Raw genomic sequence first — 16,909 nt, 5'->3', positions numbered from 1 at the left:
TCCATAGAGAGATGGACAGACAGACAGACAGACAGACAGACAGACAGAGAGACAGACATGGGTCGTTCAAATAGCCCCCTCTGGGCTGGGCTAATAACATGGAAGGAAATATAAACATATAAAGAATGGAGCAAGATTTCTACTTCAGATTTTAATCAGATTGCTCCTACTCAGGACTTACAATCTCATTCATAAATAAATTTCCAGTCTTAGCCAGGCTTACTATTTCATTCAACTTTATTTGCCACACAGTTGTACATTCAAAGCAATCTACATGTATGCTAATTTTTACATAACATTTTTCTCTTTTCATATGACATAATTAATTAAAGAACACATAGTGCAGGTAATTAAAACTGCTTAAAACAACACAATTTTTATCATCTATGAATTAGTCAGACTTGATCAATATTTGCTAAGAGAAATGTGAAATTCAATAAGTGCCAACCCATCCTTTAATGGTATAGTCCATGTCAGGGTAAGTGTCAACCAATTCTCTAATGGTATAGTCCATGTCATGGTAAGTGCAAACCCATCCTCTAATGGTATAGTCTATGTCAGGGTAAGTGCCAACCCATCCTGTAATGGCATAGGAATCTTGTAACAGTGCCAACCCATCCTGTAATGGTATAGTCCATGTCAGGGTAAGTGCCAACCCATCCTGTAATGGCATAGGAATCTTGTAACAGTGCCAACCCATCCTGTAATGGTATAGGAATCTTGTAACAGTGCCAACCCATCCTCTAATGGTAGTCCATGTCAGGGTAAGTGCCAACCCATCCTGTAATGGTATAGTCCATGTCAGGGTAAGTGCCAACCCATCCTGTAATGGTATAGGAATCTTGTAACAGTGCCAACCCATCCTCTAATGGTAGTCCATGTCAGGGTAAGTGCCAACCCATCCTGTAATGGTATAGTCCATGTCAGGGTAAGTGCCAACCCATCCTGTAATGGTATAGGAATCTTGTAACAGTGCCAACTCATCCTCTTATGGTAGTCCATGTCAGGGTAAGTGCCAACCCATCCTGTAATGGTATAGTCCATGTCAGGGTAAGTGCCAACCCATCCTGTAATGGTATAGGAATCTTGTAACAGTGCCAACCCATCCTCTAATGGTAGTCCATGTCAGGGTAAGTGCCAACCCATCCTGTAATGGTATAGTCCATGTCAGGGTAAGTGCCAACCCATCCTGTAATGGTATAGGAATCTTGTAACAGTGCCAACTCATCCTCTTATGGTAGTCCATGTCAGGGTAAGTGCCAACCCATCCTGTAATGGTATAGTCCATGTCAGGGTAAGTGCCAACCCATCCTCTAATGGTATAGCAATCTTGTAACAGTGCTGATCACAAAACACTATCATTGCTGTCATCTTGTTGATGCTCCTGATTGAATAACTGACGTAAATCTTTGATAGTCAATATCGCTGCATCTGATTGGGTTGTATCCAATGTAGCACTGAAAGGAGGAAAGCAATGGCTAATTAAATAAACAAGTTTTCAATGAAGACATATTCACCCATGGCAACATTTTCACTTACAAATTCATATTTTGAATTTATACAACAAATGTGTCCATCATTCAGCCATTATAATGAAGATCATGAAACAAAGTGATGTACACATGTAGGCTAATGTATCTGACATTTGTGCCATATTTGGTTGCAATCAGTCAATGCCTCTTATTGTCACATGTATATGTACACTTTGAACATATTTTCGCTATTGAGGTAAAATATGGCCCTAATCAGTTTACAATTGCTGCAAGATGACAAGGTAGTAGGTTAACTATGAATGAAACTCATACCTTGGTAATTATAAGGTGAGAAATGTTTTCATTTGGATAAAGGCAATTGAATGGAAGAAAGGACACAGTGTTGTTATTCAGTCACTAAGGAGACACAGTGTTGTTATTCAGTCACTAAGGAGACACAGTGTTGTTATTCAGTCACTAAGGAGACACAGTGTCAGATACTTACTTTGAGAGTGTGTGTGTGTGTGTGTGGGGGGGGGGGGGGATTACAGTTTATTAGGCACCCTGAGATGCTAAAACAAGAATTTTAACACACACTTACCTGGAATGCAGTGGTTTTAACATGGCATGCATTCTTTCTTCTATGGTATTTCCAACAAGGAATCGATGAACAATGGTTGGCCTGTAACAGAAGCAAACTGTAATATTCAATATTTGGTAGTCTAAGTGTCTTTGTGACGGTCTTTCATTCCTCATGTGTATTTTACATGTAATCTTTTTTTTCAACCTTGTCATCAGTCAATTCATTATAGCCTAGGTATACACTGTAGTATGGTAGACAATAGTATATGGTATACACTGTAGTATGGTAGACAATAGTATATGGTATACACTGTAGTATGGTAGACAATAGTATATGGTATACACTGTAGTATGGTAGACAATAGTATATGGTATACACTGTAGTATGCTAGACAATAGTATATGGTATACACTGTAGTATGCTAGACAATAGTATATGGTATACACTGTAGTATGGTAGACAATAGTATATGGTATACACTGTAGTATGGTAGACAATAGTATATGGTATACACTGTAGTATGGTAGACAATAATATATGGTATACACTGTAGTATGCTACACAATAGTATATGGTATACACTGTAGTATGGTAGACAATAGTATATGGTATACACTGTAGTATGGTAGACAATAGTATATGGTATACACTGTAGTATGGTAGACAATAGTATATGGTATACACTGTAGTATGGTAGACAATAGTATATGGTATACACTGTAGTATGGTACACAATAGTATATGGTATACACTGTAGTATGGTAGACAATAGTATATGGTATATACTGTAGTATGGTACACAATAGTATATGGTATACACTGTAGTATGGTAGACAATAGTATATGGTATACACTGTAGTATGGTAGACAATAGTATATGGTATACACTGTAGTATGGTAGACAATAGTATATGGTATACACTGTAGTATGGTAGACAATAGTATATGGTATACACTGTAGTATGGTAGACAATAGTATATGGTATACACTGTAGTATGGTAGACAATAGTATATGGTATACACTGTAGTATGGTACACAATAGTATATGGTATACACTGTAGTATGGTACACAATAGTATATGGTATACACTGTAGTATGGTACACAATAGTATATGGTATACACTGCAGCCATACTTTCATGTGTTCTCTGTTGCCATACTTTCATGTGTTCTGTGTGGCCATACTTTCATGTGTTCTCTGTGGCCATACTTTCATGTGTTCTCTGTGGCCATACTTTCATGTGTTCTCTGTGGCCATACTTTCATGTGTTCTGTGTGGCCATACTTTCATGTGTTCTCTGTGGCCATACTTTCATGTGTTCTGTGGCCATACTTTCATGTTTTCTGTGGCCATACTTTCATGTGTTCTCTGTGGCCATACTTTCATGTGTTCTCTGTGGCCATACTTTCATGTGTTCTCTGTGGCCATACTTTCATGTGTTCTCTGTTGCCATACTTTCATGTGTTCTCTGTGGCCATACTTTCACGTGTTCAAAGAGGGTACAAGTGCAGCAGACAATATCACAAACAGGAGATTATACAAAAAGATGCAAGTAACCACTGGTTAACCCATAATAATAGATACTCTTTATGTGTACATATCCCATATGAAACAAACATGGATACTTACTTAGTTTGGCCAATACGATGTACTCTGCCAACTGCCTGGAGTTCACTAGCTGGATTTATAATAGGCTCTACAAGGAGTACATGTGTCGCCTCAATGATATTCAATCCATGACTACCACAGTGTACTGGTAACAGCAATGTACTCACACTTCTATCATGTTTGAAATCCAGTAAGTTTGTCTGTCAGCAGGACAAATGGGTAAATCTTAACATCGCTATTTAGTACAGGCAAGTTACATGACAAATGGGTGAATCTTAACATCTCTATTTAGTACTGGTAAGTTACATGTATGTCAACAAGGGCAATATCTCACCAGTACTGTATTGGCAAACAATGTGAAAAACACTCTTATCTATCGATACACTTTCAACTAACAGTCAACAAAATAAAATTCAAAATTCTCTCTGATACATTGTCAGCATTGTTACTGTATCTTACTAGAAGTACATCCTTAGTGATGCTGCACCAAACATTCAGATTCAATTGTCATCATTTTGTGACTTTGAGTACATCCAAGTGTGTAAGTGTGGTGTACTTGGGGTATTTACATTGAGTGCTTGCAGTGTTCTCTGTTAGCAGTACTTTCACAACGTGTAGTGAGTGAAAGTGCAACAGAAAACACTGCAAGCACGAATGAAAATACCTGTGAGTTTTAGTGTCAGCATTTTAGATATAGAGTTGACAGCTTCATGTATTCAAGTCATTTTAGTATAAAGGGTTCAAAACAGTTTTTGAAACACTGCTGCAGCTATCAGTTACTTAAAGTGATAAGACTAATTTTTGTAAAGCTAGGGTAGACTATTGCACTGTATAAACTAAGTTAGTGCTATATTTGTAAAGCTAGGGTAGACTGCTGCACTGTATAAACTAAGTTAGTGCTATATTTGTAGAGCTAGGGTAGACTGCTGCACTGTATAAACTAAGTTAGTGCTATATTTGTAGAGTTAGGGTAGACTACTGCACTGTATAAACTAAGTTAGTGCTATATTTGTAGAGCTAGGGTAGACTGCTGCACTGTATAAACTAAGTTAGTGCTATATTTGTAGAGCTACGGTAGACTACTGCATTGTATAAACTAATATGTTAGTGCTATATTTGTAGAGCTAGGGTAGACTACTGCACTGTATAAACTAATATGTTAGTGCTATATTTGTAGAGCTACGGTAGACTACTGCACTGTATAAACTAAGTTAGTGCTATATTTGTAGAGCTAGGGTAGACTACTGCACTGTATAAACTAAGTTAGTGCTATATTTGTAGAGCTAGGGTAGACTACTGCACTGTATAAACTAAGTTAGTGCTATATTTGTAGAGCTAGGGTAGACTACTGCACTGTATAAACTAAGTTAGTGCTATATTTGTAGAGCTAGGGTAGACTACTGCACTGTATAAACTAAGTTAGTGCTATATTTGTAGAGCTAGGGTAGACTACTGCACTGTATAAACTAAGTTAGTGCTATATTTGTAGAGTTAGGGTAGACTACTGCACTGTATAAACTAAGTTAGTGCTATATTTGTAGAGTTAGGGTAGACTACTGCACTGTATAAACTAAGTTAGTGCTATATTTGTAGAGCTAGGGTAGACTACTGCACTGTATAAACTAAGTTAGTGCTATATTTGTAGAGCTAGGGTAGACTACTGCACTGTATAAACTAAGTTAGTGCTATATTTGTAGAGCTAGGGTAGACTACTGCACTGTATAAACTAAGTTAGTGCTATATTTGTAGAGCTAGGGTAGACTACTGCACTGTATAAACTAAGTTAGTGCTATATTTGTAGAGCTAGGGTAGACTACTGCACTGTATAAACTAAGTTAGTGCTATATTTGTAGAGTTAGGGTAGACTGCTGCACTGTATAAACTAAGTTAGTGCTATATTTGTAGAGCTACGGTAGACTACTGCACTGTATAAACTAAGTTAGTGCTATATTTGTAGAGCTAGGGTAGACTACTGCACTGTATAAACTAAGTTAGTGCTATATTTGTAGAGCTAGGGTAGACTACTGCACTGTATAAACTAAGTTAGTGCTATATTTGTAGAGCTAGGGTAGACTACTGCACTGTATAAACTAAGTTAGTGCTATATTTGTAGAGTTAGGGTAGACTGCTGCACTGTATAAACTAAGTTAGTGCTATATTTGTAGAGCTACGGTAGACTACTGCACTGTATAAACTAAGTTAGTGCTATATTTGTAGAGCTAGGGTAGACTACTGCACTGTATAAACTAATATGTTAGTGCTATATTTGTAGAGCTACGGTAGACTACTGCACTGTATAAACTAAGTTAGTGCTATATTTGTAGAGCTAGGGTAGACTGCTGCACTGTATAAACTAAGTTAGTGCTATATTTGTAGAGTTAGGGTAGACTACTGCACTGTATAAACTAAGTTAGTGCTATATTTGTAGAGCTAGGGTAGACTACTGCACTGTATAAACTAAGTTAGTGCTATATTTGTAGAGTTAGGGTAGACTACTGCACTGTATAAACTAAGTTAGTGCTATATTTGTAGAGTTAGGGTAGACTACTGCACTGTATAAACTAAGTTAGTGCTATATTTGTAGAGCTAGGGTAGACTACTGCACTGTATAAACTAAGTTAGTGCTATATTTGTAGAGCTAGGGTAGACTACTGCACTGTATAAACTAAGTTAGTGCTATATTTGTAGAGCTAGGGTAGACTACTGCACTGTATAAACTAAGTTAGTGCTATATTTGTAGAGCTAGGGTAGACTACTGCACTGTATAAACTAAGTTAGTGCTATATTTGTAGAGCTAGGGTAGACTGCTGCACTGTATAAACTAAGTTAGTGCTATATTTGTAGAGCTAGGGTAGACTGCTGCACTGTATAAACTAAGTAAGTGCTATATTTGTAGAGCTAGGGTAGACTACTGCACTGTATAAACTAAGTTAGTGCTATATTTGTAGAGCTAGGGTAAACTACTGCACTGTATAAACTAAGTTAGTGCTATATTTGTAGAGCTAGGGTAGACTGCTGCACTGTATAAACTAAGTTAGTGCTATATTTGTAGAGCTAGGGTAGACTACTGCACTGTATAAACTAAGTTAGTGCTATATTTGTAGAGCTAGGGTAGACTACTGCACTGTATAAACTAAGTTAGTGCTATATTTGTAGAGCTAGGGTAAACTACTGCACTGTATAAACTAAGTTAGTGCTATATTTGTAGAGCTAGGGTAGACTACTGCACTGTATAAACTAAGTTAGTGCTATATTTGTAGAGCTAGGGTAGACTGCTGCACTGTATAAACTAAGTTAGTGCTATATTTGTAGAGCTAGGGTAGACTGCTGCACTGTATAAACTAAGTTAGTGCTATATTTGTAGAGTTAGGGTAGACTACTGCACTGTATAAACTAAGTTAGTGCTATATTTGTAGAGCTAGGGTAGACTGCTGCACTGTATAAACTAAGTTAGTGCTATATTTGTAGAGCTAGGGTAGACTGCTGCACTGTATAAACTAAGTTAGTGCTATATTTGTAGAGCTAGGGTAGACTACTGCACTGTATAAACTAAGTTAGTGCTATATTTGTAGAGCTAGGGTAGACTACTGCACTGTATAAACTAAGTTAGTGCTATATTTGTAGAGTTAGGGTAGACTACTGCACTGTATAAACTAAGTTAGTGCTATATTTGTAGAGCTAGGGTAGACTGCTGCACTGTATAAACTAAGTTAGTGCTATATTTGTAGAGTTAGGGTAGACTGCTGCACTGTATAAACTAAGTTAGTGCTATATTTGTAGAGTTAGGGTAGATTGCTGCACTGTATAAACTAAGTTAGTGCTATATTTGTAGAGCTAGGGTAGACTGCTGCACTGTATAAACTAAGTTAGTGCTATATTTGTAGAGCTAGGGTAGACTGCTGCACTGTATAAACTAAGTTAGTGCTATATTTGTAGAGCTAGGGTAGACTGCTGCACTGTATAAACTAAGTTAGTGCTATATTTGTAAAGCTAGGGTAGACTACTGCACTGTATAAACTAAGTTAGTGCTATATTTGTAGAGTTAGGGTAGACTGCTGCACTGTATAAACTAAGTTAGTGCTATATTTGTAGAGCTAGGGTAGACTACTGCACTGTATAAACTAAGTTAGTGCTATATTTGTAGAGCTAGGGTAGACTACTGCACTGTATAAACTAAGTTAGTGCTATATTTGTAGAGCTAGGGTAGACTGCTGCACTGTATAAACTAAGTTAGTGCTATATTTGTAGAGTTAGGGTAGACTACTGCACTGTATAAACTAAGTTAGTGCTATATTTGTAGAGCTAGGGTAGATTACTGCACTGTATAAACTAAGTTAGTGCTATATTTGTAAAGCTAGGGTAGACTGCTGCACTGTATAAACTAAGTTAGTGCTATATTTGTAGAGCTAGGGTAGACTACTGCACTGTATAAACTAAGTTAGTGCTATATTTGTAGAGTTAGGGTAGACTGCTGCACTGTATAAACTAAGTTAGTGCTATATTTGTAGAGCTTGGGTAGCCTGCTGCACTGTATAAACTAAGTTAGTGCTATATTTGTAGAGCTAGGGTAGACTACTGCACTGTATAAACTAAGTTAGTGCTATATTTGTAGAGTTAGGGTAGATTGCTGCACTGTATAAACTAAGTTAGTGCTATATTTGTAGAGCTAGGGTAGACTGCTGCACTGTATAAACTAAGTTAGTGCTATATTTGTAGAGTTAGGGTAGACTGCTGCACTGTATAAACTAAGTTAGTGCTATATTTGTAGAGTTAGGGTAGACTACTGCACTGTATAAACTAAGTTAGTGCTATATTTGTAGAGCTAGGGTAGACTACTGCACTGTATAAACTAAGTTAGTGCTATATTTGTAGAGTTAGGGTAGACTACTGCACTGTATAAACTAAGTTAGTGCTATATTTGTAGAGTTAGGGTAGACTACTGCACTGTATAAACTAAGTTAGTGCTATATTTGTAGAGCTAGGGTAGACTACTGCACTGTATAAACTAAGTTAGTGCTATATTTGTAGAGCTAGGGTAGACTACTGCACTGTATAAACTAAGTTAGTGCTATATTTGTAGAGCTAGGGTAGACTACTGCACTGTATAAACTAAGTTAGTGCTATATTTGTAGAGCTAGGGTAGACTACTGCACTGTATAAACTAAGTTAGTGCTATATTTGTAGAGCTAGGGTAGACTGCTGCACTGTATAAACTAAGTTAGTGCTATATTTGTAGAGCTAGGGTAGACTGCTGCACTGTATAAACTAAGTAAGTGCTATATTTGTAGAGCTAGGGTAGACTACTGCACTGTATAAACTAAGTTAGTGCTATATTTGTAGAGCTAGGGTAGACTACTGCACTGTATAAACTAAGTTAGTGCTATATTTGTAGAGCTAGGGTAGACTACTGCACTGTATAAACTAAGTTAGTGCTATATTTGTAGAGCTAGGGTAGACTGCTGCACTGTATAAACTAAGTTAGTGCTATATTTGTAGAGCTAGGGTAGACTGCTGCACTGTATAAACTAAGTTAGTGCTATATTTGTAGAGCTAGGGTAGACTGCTGCACTGTATAAACTAAGTTAGTGCTATATTTGTAGAGCTAGGGTAGACTGCTGCACTGTATAAACTAAGTTAGTGCTATATTTGTAGAGCTAGGGTAGACTACTGCACTGTATAAACTAAGTTAGTGCTATATTTGTAGAGCTAGGGTAGACTACTGCACTGTATAAACTAAGTTAGTGCTATATTTGTAGAGCTAGGGTAAACTACTGCACTGTATAAACTAAGTTAGTGCTATATTTGTAGAGCTAGGGTAGACTACTGCACTGTATAAACTAAGTTAGTGCTATATTTGTAGAGCTAGGGTAGACTGCTGCACTGTATAAACTAAGTTAGTGCTATATTTGTAGAGCTAGGGTAGACTGCTGCACTGTATAAACTAAGTTAGTGCTATATTTGTAGAGTTAGGGTAGACTACTGCACTGTATAAACTAAGTTAGTGCTATATTTGTAGAGCTAGGGTAGACTGCTGCACTGTATAAACTAAGTTAGTGCTATATTTGTAGAGCTAGGGTAGACTGCTGCACTGTATAAACTAAGTTAGTGCTATATTTGTAGAGCTAGGGTAGACTACTGCACTGTATAAACTAAGTTAGTGCTATATTTGTAGAGCTAGGGTAGACTACTGCACTGTATAAACTAAGTTAGTGCTATATTTGTAGAGTTAGGGTAGACTACTGCACTGTATAAACTAAGTTAGTGCTATATTTGTAGAGCTAGGGTAGACTGCTGCACTGTATAAACTAAGTTAGTGCTATATTTGTAGAGTTAGGGTAGACTGCTGCACTGTATAAACTAAGTTAGTGCTATATTTGTAGAGTTAGGGTAGATTGCTGCACTGTATAAACTAAGTTAGTGCTATATTTGTAGAGCTAGGGTAGACTGCTGCACTGTATAAACTAAGTTAGTGCTATATTTGTAGAGCTAGGGTAGACTGCTGCACTGTATAAACTAAGTTAGTGCTATATTTGTAGAGCTAGGGTAGACTACTGCACTGTATAAACTAAGTTAGTGCTATATTTGTAGAGTTAGGGTAGACTACTGCACTGTATAAACTAAGTTAGTGCTATATTTGTAGAGCTAGGGTAATCTACTGCACTGTATAAACTAAGTTAGTGCTATATTTGTAGAGCTAGGGTAGACTACTGCACTGTATAAACTAAGTTAGTGCTATATTTGTAGAGCTAGGGTAATCTACTGCACTGTATAAACTAAGTTAGTGCTATATTTGTAGAGTTAGGGTAGACTACTGCACTGTATAAACTAAGTTAGTGCTATATTTGTAGAGCTAGGGTAGATTACTGCACTGTATAAACTAAGTTAGTGCTATATTTGTAAAGCTAGGGTAGACTGCTGCACTGTATAAACTAAGTTAGTGCTATATTTGTAGAGCTAGGGTAGACTACTGCACTGTATAAACTAAGTTAGTGCTATATTTGTAGAGTTAGGGTAGACTGCTGCACTGTATAAACTAAGTTAGTGCTATATTTGTAGAGCTTGGGTAGCCTGCTGCACTGTATAAACTAAGTTAGTGCTATATTTGTAGAGCTAGGGTAGACTACTGCACTGTATAAACTAAGTTAGTGCTATATTTGTAGAGTTAGGGTAGATTGCTGCACTGTATAAACTAAGTTAGTGCTATATTTGTAGAGCTAGGGTAGACTGCTGCACTGTATAAACTAAGTTAGTGCTATATTTGTAGAGTTAGGGTAGACTACTGCACTGTATAAACTAAGTTAGTGCTATATTTGTAGAGTTAGGGTAGATTGCTGCACTGTATAAACTAAGTTAGTGCTATATTTGTAGAGCTAGGGTAGACTGCTGCACTGTATAAACTAAGTTAGTGCTATATTTGTAGAGCTAGGGTAGACTGCTGCACTGTATAAACTAAGTTAGTGCTATATTTGTAGAGCTAGGGTAGACTACTGCACTGTATAAACTAAGTTAGTGCTATATTTGTAGAGCTAGGGTAGACTGCTGCACTGTATAAACTAAGTTAGTGCTATATTTGTAGAGCTAGGGTAGACTACTGCACTGTATAAACTAAGTTAGTGCTATATTTGTAGAGTTAGGGTAGACTACTGCACTGTATAAACTAAGTTAGTGCTATATTTGTAGAGCTAGGGTAGACTACTGCACTGTATAAACTAAGTTAGTGCTATATTTGTAGAGCTAGGGTAGACTGCTGCACTGTATAAACTAAGTTAGTGCTATATTTGTAGAGCTAGGGTAGACTGCTGCACTGTATAAACTAAGTTAGTGCTATATTTGTAGAGCTAGGGTAGACTGCTGCACTGTATAAACTAAGTTAGTGCTATATTTGTAGAGCTAGGGTAGACTGCTGCACTGTATAAACTAAGTTAGTGCTATATTTGTAGAGCTAGGGTAGACTGCTGCACTGTATAAACTAAGTTAGTGCTATATTTGTAGAGCTAGGGTAGACTGCTGCACTGTATAAACTAAGTTAGTGCTATATTTGTAGAGCTAGGGTAGACTACTGCACTGTATAAACTAAGTTAGTGCTATATTTGTAGAGTTAGGGTAGACTACTGCACTGTATAAACTAAGTTAGTGCTATATTTGTAGAGTTAGGGTAGACTACTGCACTGTATAAACTAAGTTAGTGCTATATTTGTAGAGCTAGGGTAGACTGCTGCACTGTATAAACTAAGTTAGTGCTATATTTGTAGAGCTAGGGTAGACTACTGCACTGTATAAACTAAGTTAGTGCTATATTTGTAGAGTTAGGGTAGACTACTGCACTGTATAAACTAAGTTAGTGCTATATTTGTAAAGTTAGGGTAGACTACTGCACTGTATAAACTAAGTTAGTGCTATATTTGTAAAGTTAGGGTAGACTACTGCACTGTATAAACTAAGTTAGTGCTATATTTGTAAAGTTAGGGTAGACTACTGCACTGTATAAACTAAGTTAGTGCTATATTTGTAGAGTTAGGGTAGACTACTGCACTGTATAAACTAAGTTAGTGCTATATTTGTAGAGTTAGGGTAGACTACTGCACTGTATAAACTAAGTTAGTGCTATATTTGTAGAGCTAGGGTAGACTGCTGCACTGTATAAACTAAGTTAGTGCTATATTTGTAGAGTTAGGGTAGACTACTGCACTGTATAAACTAAGTTAGTGCTATATTTGTAGAGTTAGGGTAGACTACTGCACTGTATAAACTAAGTTAGTGCTATATTTGTAGAGCTAGGGTAGACTGCTGCACTGTATAAACTAAGTTAGTGCTATATTTGTAGAGTTAGGGTAGACTACTGCACTGTATAAACTAAGTTAGTGCTATATTTGTAGAGCTAGGGTAGACTGCTGCACTGTATAAACTAAGTTAGTGCTATATTTGTAGAGCTAGGGTAGACTACTGCACTGTATAAACTAAGTTAGTGCTATATTTGTAGAGTTAGGGTAGACTACTGCACTGTATAAACTAAGTTAGTGCTATATTTGTAGAGTTAGGGTAGACTGCTGCACTGTATAAACTAAGTTAGTGCTATATTTGTAGAGCTAGGGTAGACTACTGCACTGTATAAACTAAGTTAGTGCTATATTTGTAGAGTTAGGGTAGACTACTGCACTGTATAAACTAAGTTAGTGCTATATTTGTAGAGTTAGGGTAGACTACTGCACTGTATAAACTAAGTTAGTGCTATATTTGTAGAGCTAGGGTAGACTGCTGCACTGTATAAACTAAGTTAGTGCTATTTGTGATAAAAAGTGCTAGCTACAGATGCTAAAGATATCAGTAATTTATAATTTGATGAATAAATGTGTCAGCCATGTTTGAATTTGGCAACAACCTTCGATAAGAGTGTTGACTTTGACACTTACCTGGAAATGTCTATGTCCAGCATTAGTAATGTACCTATACTCAATACCATTGTCTGTCAGTGCTTGGCCTATTACATCTAATACATCCTGCCACTGAAATGAAACACATCAAAGTCAAAATGATAATAGAATGACAGGATCAGGCCAGATAACTCAGTTAAGAATGAAAACATAATTTTCCATGAGATTAGTTTATTTCAGTAATTTAAAATCAACACTTGTTGAGTTAGTTAGATAACCCACAAAGTCAAGTTTCCAGTGGGGTCCATGCAGTGATTCAAAAAAGTGGCGGGATTAGGAAAAATTACCGCCAATGGCATTGTAGCACAACTGTACAGTTTTTAAAAATGTTTATCCATATGCTAGTCCATGCTAACAATAGGTGTTCATTTGCTGAATGACTATCCAGTTGCTTATCCAACCATGTTGCTATCTTTGCGATATACATGATCATTTGGCCATTGCTATGGGCGTGGTCATGTTGCTAGATAGATTTGCATACATTTTTTAATCTTTCTGTTCACTTGTGTATGAATTCCTGATATTATCTTTGCAACATACGTGATCATTTGGCCATTGCTATGGGCATGGTCTTGTTGCTAGGCACATTTACATACATTTTTTGAATGTTTATTCAATTTCTATTAATCCCTGTTGTTATCTTTGTGAAATACACGACCATTTGGCTGTTGCTATGGGCGTGGTCATGGTTGCTAGAATATTTGCATACATTTTTTGAATGTTTACTCATTTGCCTACCAGATGATGTTGTTATTTAACCAAAATATACTGCCATTTGATTGTTGCTAAGGGCGTGGTCATGGTTGCTAGGGCCAATTGTGTCAAAATGTTTTGAAGAAAATCTGCAGAATAACACTTTCAGAAACATCTCACCAAGTTTCACCATCTACTTTTTGAGATACAAATTTTTGACCAATATTCACATGTTTACACCTAATTTGCATATTCCTGATGAGATCATTATATGTTTAAATTTCTTCATCTATACACCCACAGATGCATCCCTATTAACTTTCAGCCCAATCTGCTGAGTAGTTTTGGAATTATAGGTTTTGACAAAAAAGACACATTTTTAGCCCAATTTGCATATTACTGATGGAATCATCATGTCATGAACAAATCTTAATTTACTCGCCCCTAAGAATGTTCCCACCAAATTTCAGATTTTGTTTTGTTGTGTAGCAATCATGATATAATTGGATTGGTAGAAACATTCTGTTTAGAGCAAGATTCTAGTGATTAATTATAAAGTTTGTAGTTCAAGTGCTGTAAGGTAATTGTCTTATAGTTTGTCACGGGTACACTTACATTTTATAAAAAGACGACAAAGTTAAGAAGTTACAAAGTAGTATTGACAACTCTACTTTTGTTCATCTTGATAAAATTTTATTAAAATTGATAAAGACGTCATCTTTGGCTGTTGCTACATTAGGCTAGTGGATACACCTGATAGTGTCAAAGTGACGTAATGAATTAGAGCAGCACAAAGGTTTTGTGGGAATTTTTGTTGAGAAAATATACTTGTTAATAAAGCAATATAAGCCTAGAAATTGTTTTCTTAACTTTAACAACTTTTGAAGATTTTAGATCCCTGATACACTTTGTTTGTCAAGATCAAGTCAAAGGTATTTGACAGACTTGCTGGCATGAATATCACATTGATTTTGAGTTTATCTATGCAATGTGCATTTTGATCTGTATTCCCTAGATGGAGTGAAAGCTTATCGTCAATTAGCCATTTGTCAAGTTCTTTGCTTAACACTGAGGCATTAATGTGACACTAATATTGCACAGAGTAGGAGTTTACATTTGATTGAAATTCACAAAAATTCACAGAATACTTCCTTGTGGAACACCACAGTGAATATCCTTGGAATCTGAATTCAATTAATTTACATTAACTAATTGTTTTCTGCTAGTGAGATAAGATTGGAACCATTGCATTGAATCCACACCCATCAGATTAAACTTTAAGTCACATGTTTCAGACAGCTATGATTAATTTTCCATTAGATTAATTAGTTTATTTCAGGAAATCAACACAATTGGCATGCCAGCAGCACAGATATACACATCCAAGTCTTTGTCACAACATGGTCCATGAATTAGGTCATGGGTGTTGTAAAAATCTGACTTACGAGAACACTACAAACTACATAATATATATATATGAGTGTATAAGATAAGTTGACATCGGGCAGATGAGAGATTATAGCTCACGCAGAGGCCGTGTAGCAGCTCAATGACTAGTACACATGTGCGTCCTATATACTATGTGATGTTTTTTGGTGGTTTTACCCAAGGATGCATTGCAGCACAATGACTATGTATGCGCGTTCTATATACTATGCGTATGCTCCACACGGAGGGTGCTATCTATGATATCATCGTGAGGCAGCTGCTCACAAATGAATCTACCCTGTGCGAGCTTATGGGCTTTGCCTACTTATGATATTACAGATGATAAAGGCAGAGATCGGAAACTTACAGTTGAGAAAACTAGTGCCTTAGTTCCTTGTTCCCTGCTTTGGATCTTCTTCAAGGTTCTAACAACTGCCTCCACTTTTGTTGAATGGCTTCCCTGCAACAAACAAACAAACAAACAAACAACATAACTGATCTGAGTTGATTCTTAATAAAACAAGTGACTTTACTCTTAAAAATCTCAATATGTATAGACTACTACAAATACAACATCAATGTGTCTCTTTGGATTCTTCTAACAACTTGACATGAAATCAAGTCACCAACAGTAAACAGATCATGATCATTTTTCTCAGATGACCTCAACTTTGCCTTCTCTCTGTCCAGTAAATGCTGAAATGCTGTATACCAGTACACATTTTTATGGTTACTGTGAAGTAAAAGAATGTAAATCTGCCTTTCAAAGCCCAGTCTCGGTTACCCAGACTCTCACCACTGAGGGCTCTACTATAAGACCACCAAGCCCACCAGTCTGGGGAAACGTAATCCAAAGTTGCCTGCACCGAAAGTTACATACATGTAGTACATTTCTTCCAAGTCGTAAAAAATACAGGGCTGGAGGCCTGTTAGTTGTAATTAACCTGTATCTGTCAACTGAGACAGATAAACCTGTTGCGAAGGTAACTAGATCATTCAGCAATGTAGGACATGATGTATTCCCAGCATGCATTGCTCTGGGAAAGAGATCCGAAGTGGGCGACTTTGGAGTACGTTTCCCCAGGCTCTTGTCTGGTGGCCTTATGGTAGATTCTCCAGTGGGGAGATTTTGGGTAATTGAGACTTTTCAAAACCATAATATGTATACATCTATTCTACTCCTACCTTAACTTTGATATGTTTATCTTCTTCATTGAGATGACTACTGGGGTCTGTACTAACATACGAGATCTCTCTAATGGGTGTCCTCTGTCGACATATAGCACACTTGATGGCACCACTCCTACCACCAACACTATATTGGCGTATTAAGATGTCCATGCAGTCATTACAAAAGCAATGTCCACAATGTAGTACAGTCCACTGCAATCATAAAACAAAACATTGATAGAATACATAAACCCAAACTGGTTTATTGGAATCTGCAAATTAAAGTTTGACCTCGAAAGTGAATGTTTTGGTCAAAAGTCAATGTGAATAGTAACCATACCTCTAACAATGTGAATAGTAACCATACCTCTAACAATGTGAATAGTAACCATACCTCTAACAATGTGAATAGTAACCATACCTCTAACAATGTGAATAGTAACCATACCTCTAACAATGTGAATAGTAACCATACCTCTAACAATGTGAATAGTAACCATACCTCTAACAATGTGAATAGT

General features: G+C 36.7%; 1 protein-coding gene across 1 annotated transcript in view; it reads right to left on the bottom strand.

Annotated features, from left to right (window-relative positions):
* Positions 1–248: 248 nt before the first annotated feature.
* Positions 249–16,909, bottom strand: part of LOC144433448 (E3 ubiquitin-protein ligase SHPRH-like) — a 55,485-nt gene continuing 38,824 nt past the window's right edge. Inside the window, exons 23-28 of the mRNA XM_078121766.1 lie at positions 16,404–16,601; positions 15,586–15,678; positions 13,077–13,169; positions 3,688–3,866; positions 2,074–2,154; positions 249–1,457 (exon numbers count right to left, since the gene is read on the bottom strand). Coding sequence (XP_077977892.1) covers positions 1,346–1,457; positions 2,074–2,154; positions 3,688–3,866; positions 13,077–13,169; positions 15,586–15,678; positions 16,404–16,601 — 756 coding nt within the window. The 3' untranslated portion in view covers positions 249–1,345. The remainder of the gene's footprint in view (positions 1,458–2,073; positions 2,155–3,687; positions 3,867–13,076; positions 13,170–15,585; positions 15,679–16,403; positions 16,602–16,909) is intronic.

The sequence above is a fragment of the Glandiceps talaboti genome, chromosome 3, assembly GCF_964340395.1.
Source record: "Glandiceps talaboti chromosome 3, keGlaTala1.1, whole genome shotgun sequence".
Classification (NCBI taxonomy): domain Eukaryota; kingdom Metazoa; phylum Hemichordata; class Enteropneusta; family Spengelidae; genus Glandiceps; species Glandiceps talaboti.
Note: the sequence above shows the minus strand (reverse complement) of the source record. Positions and strands in the feature narration are given on the sequence as shown.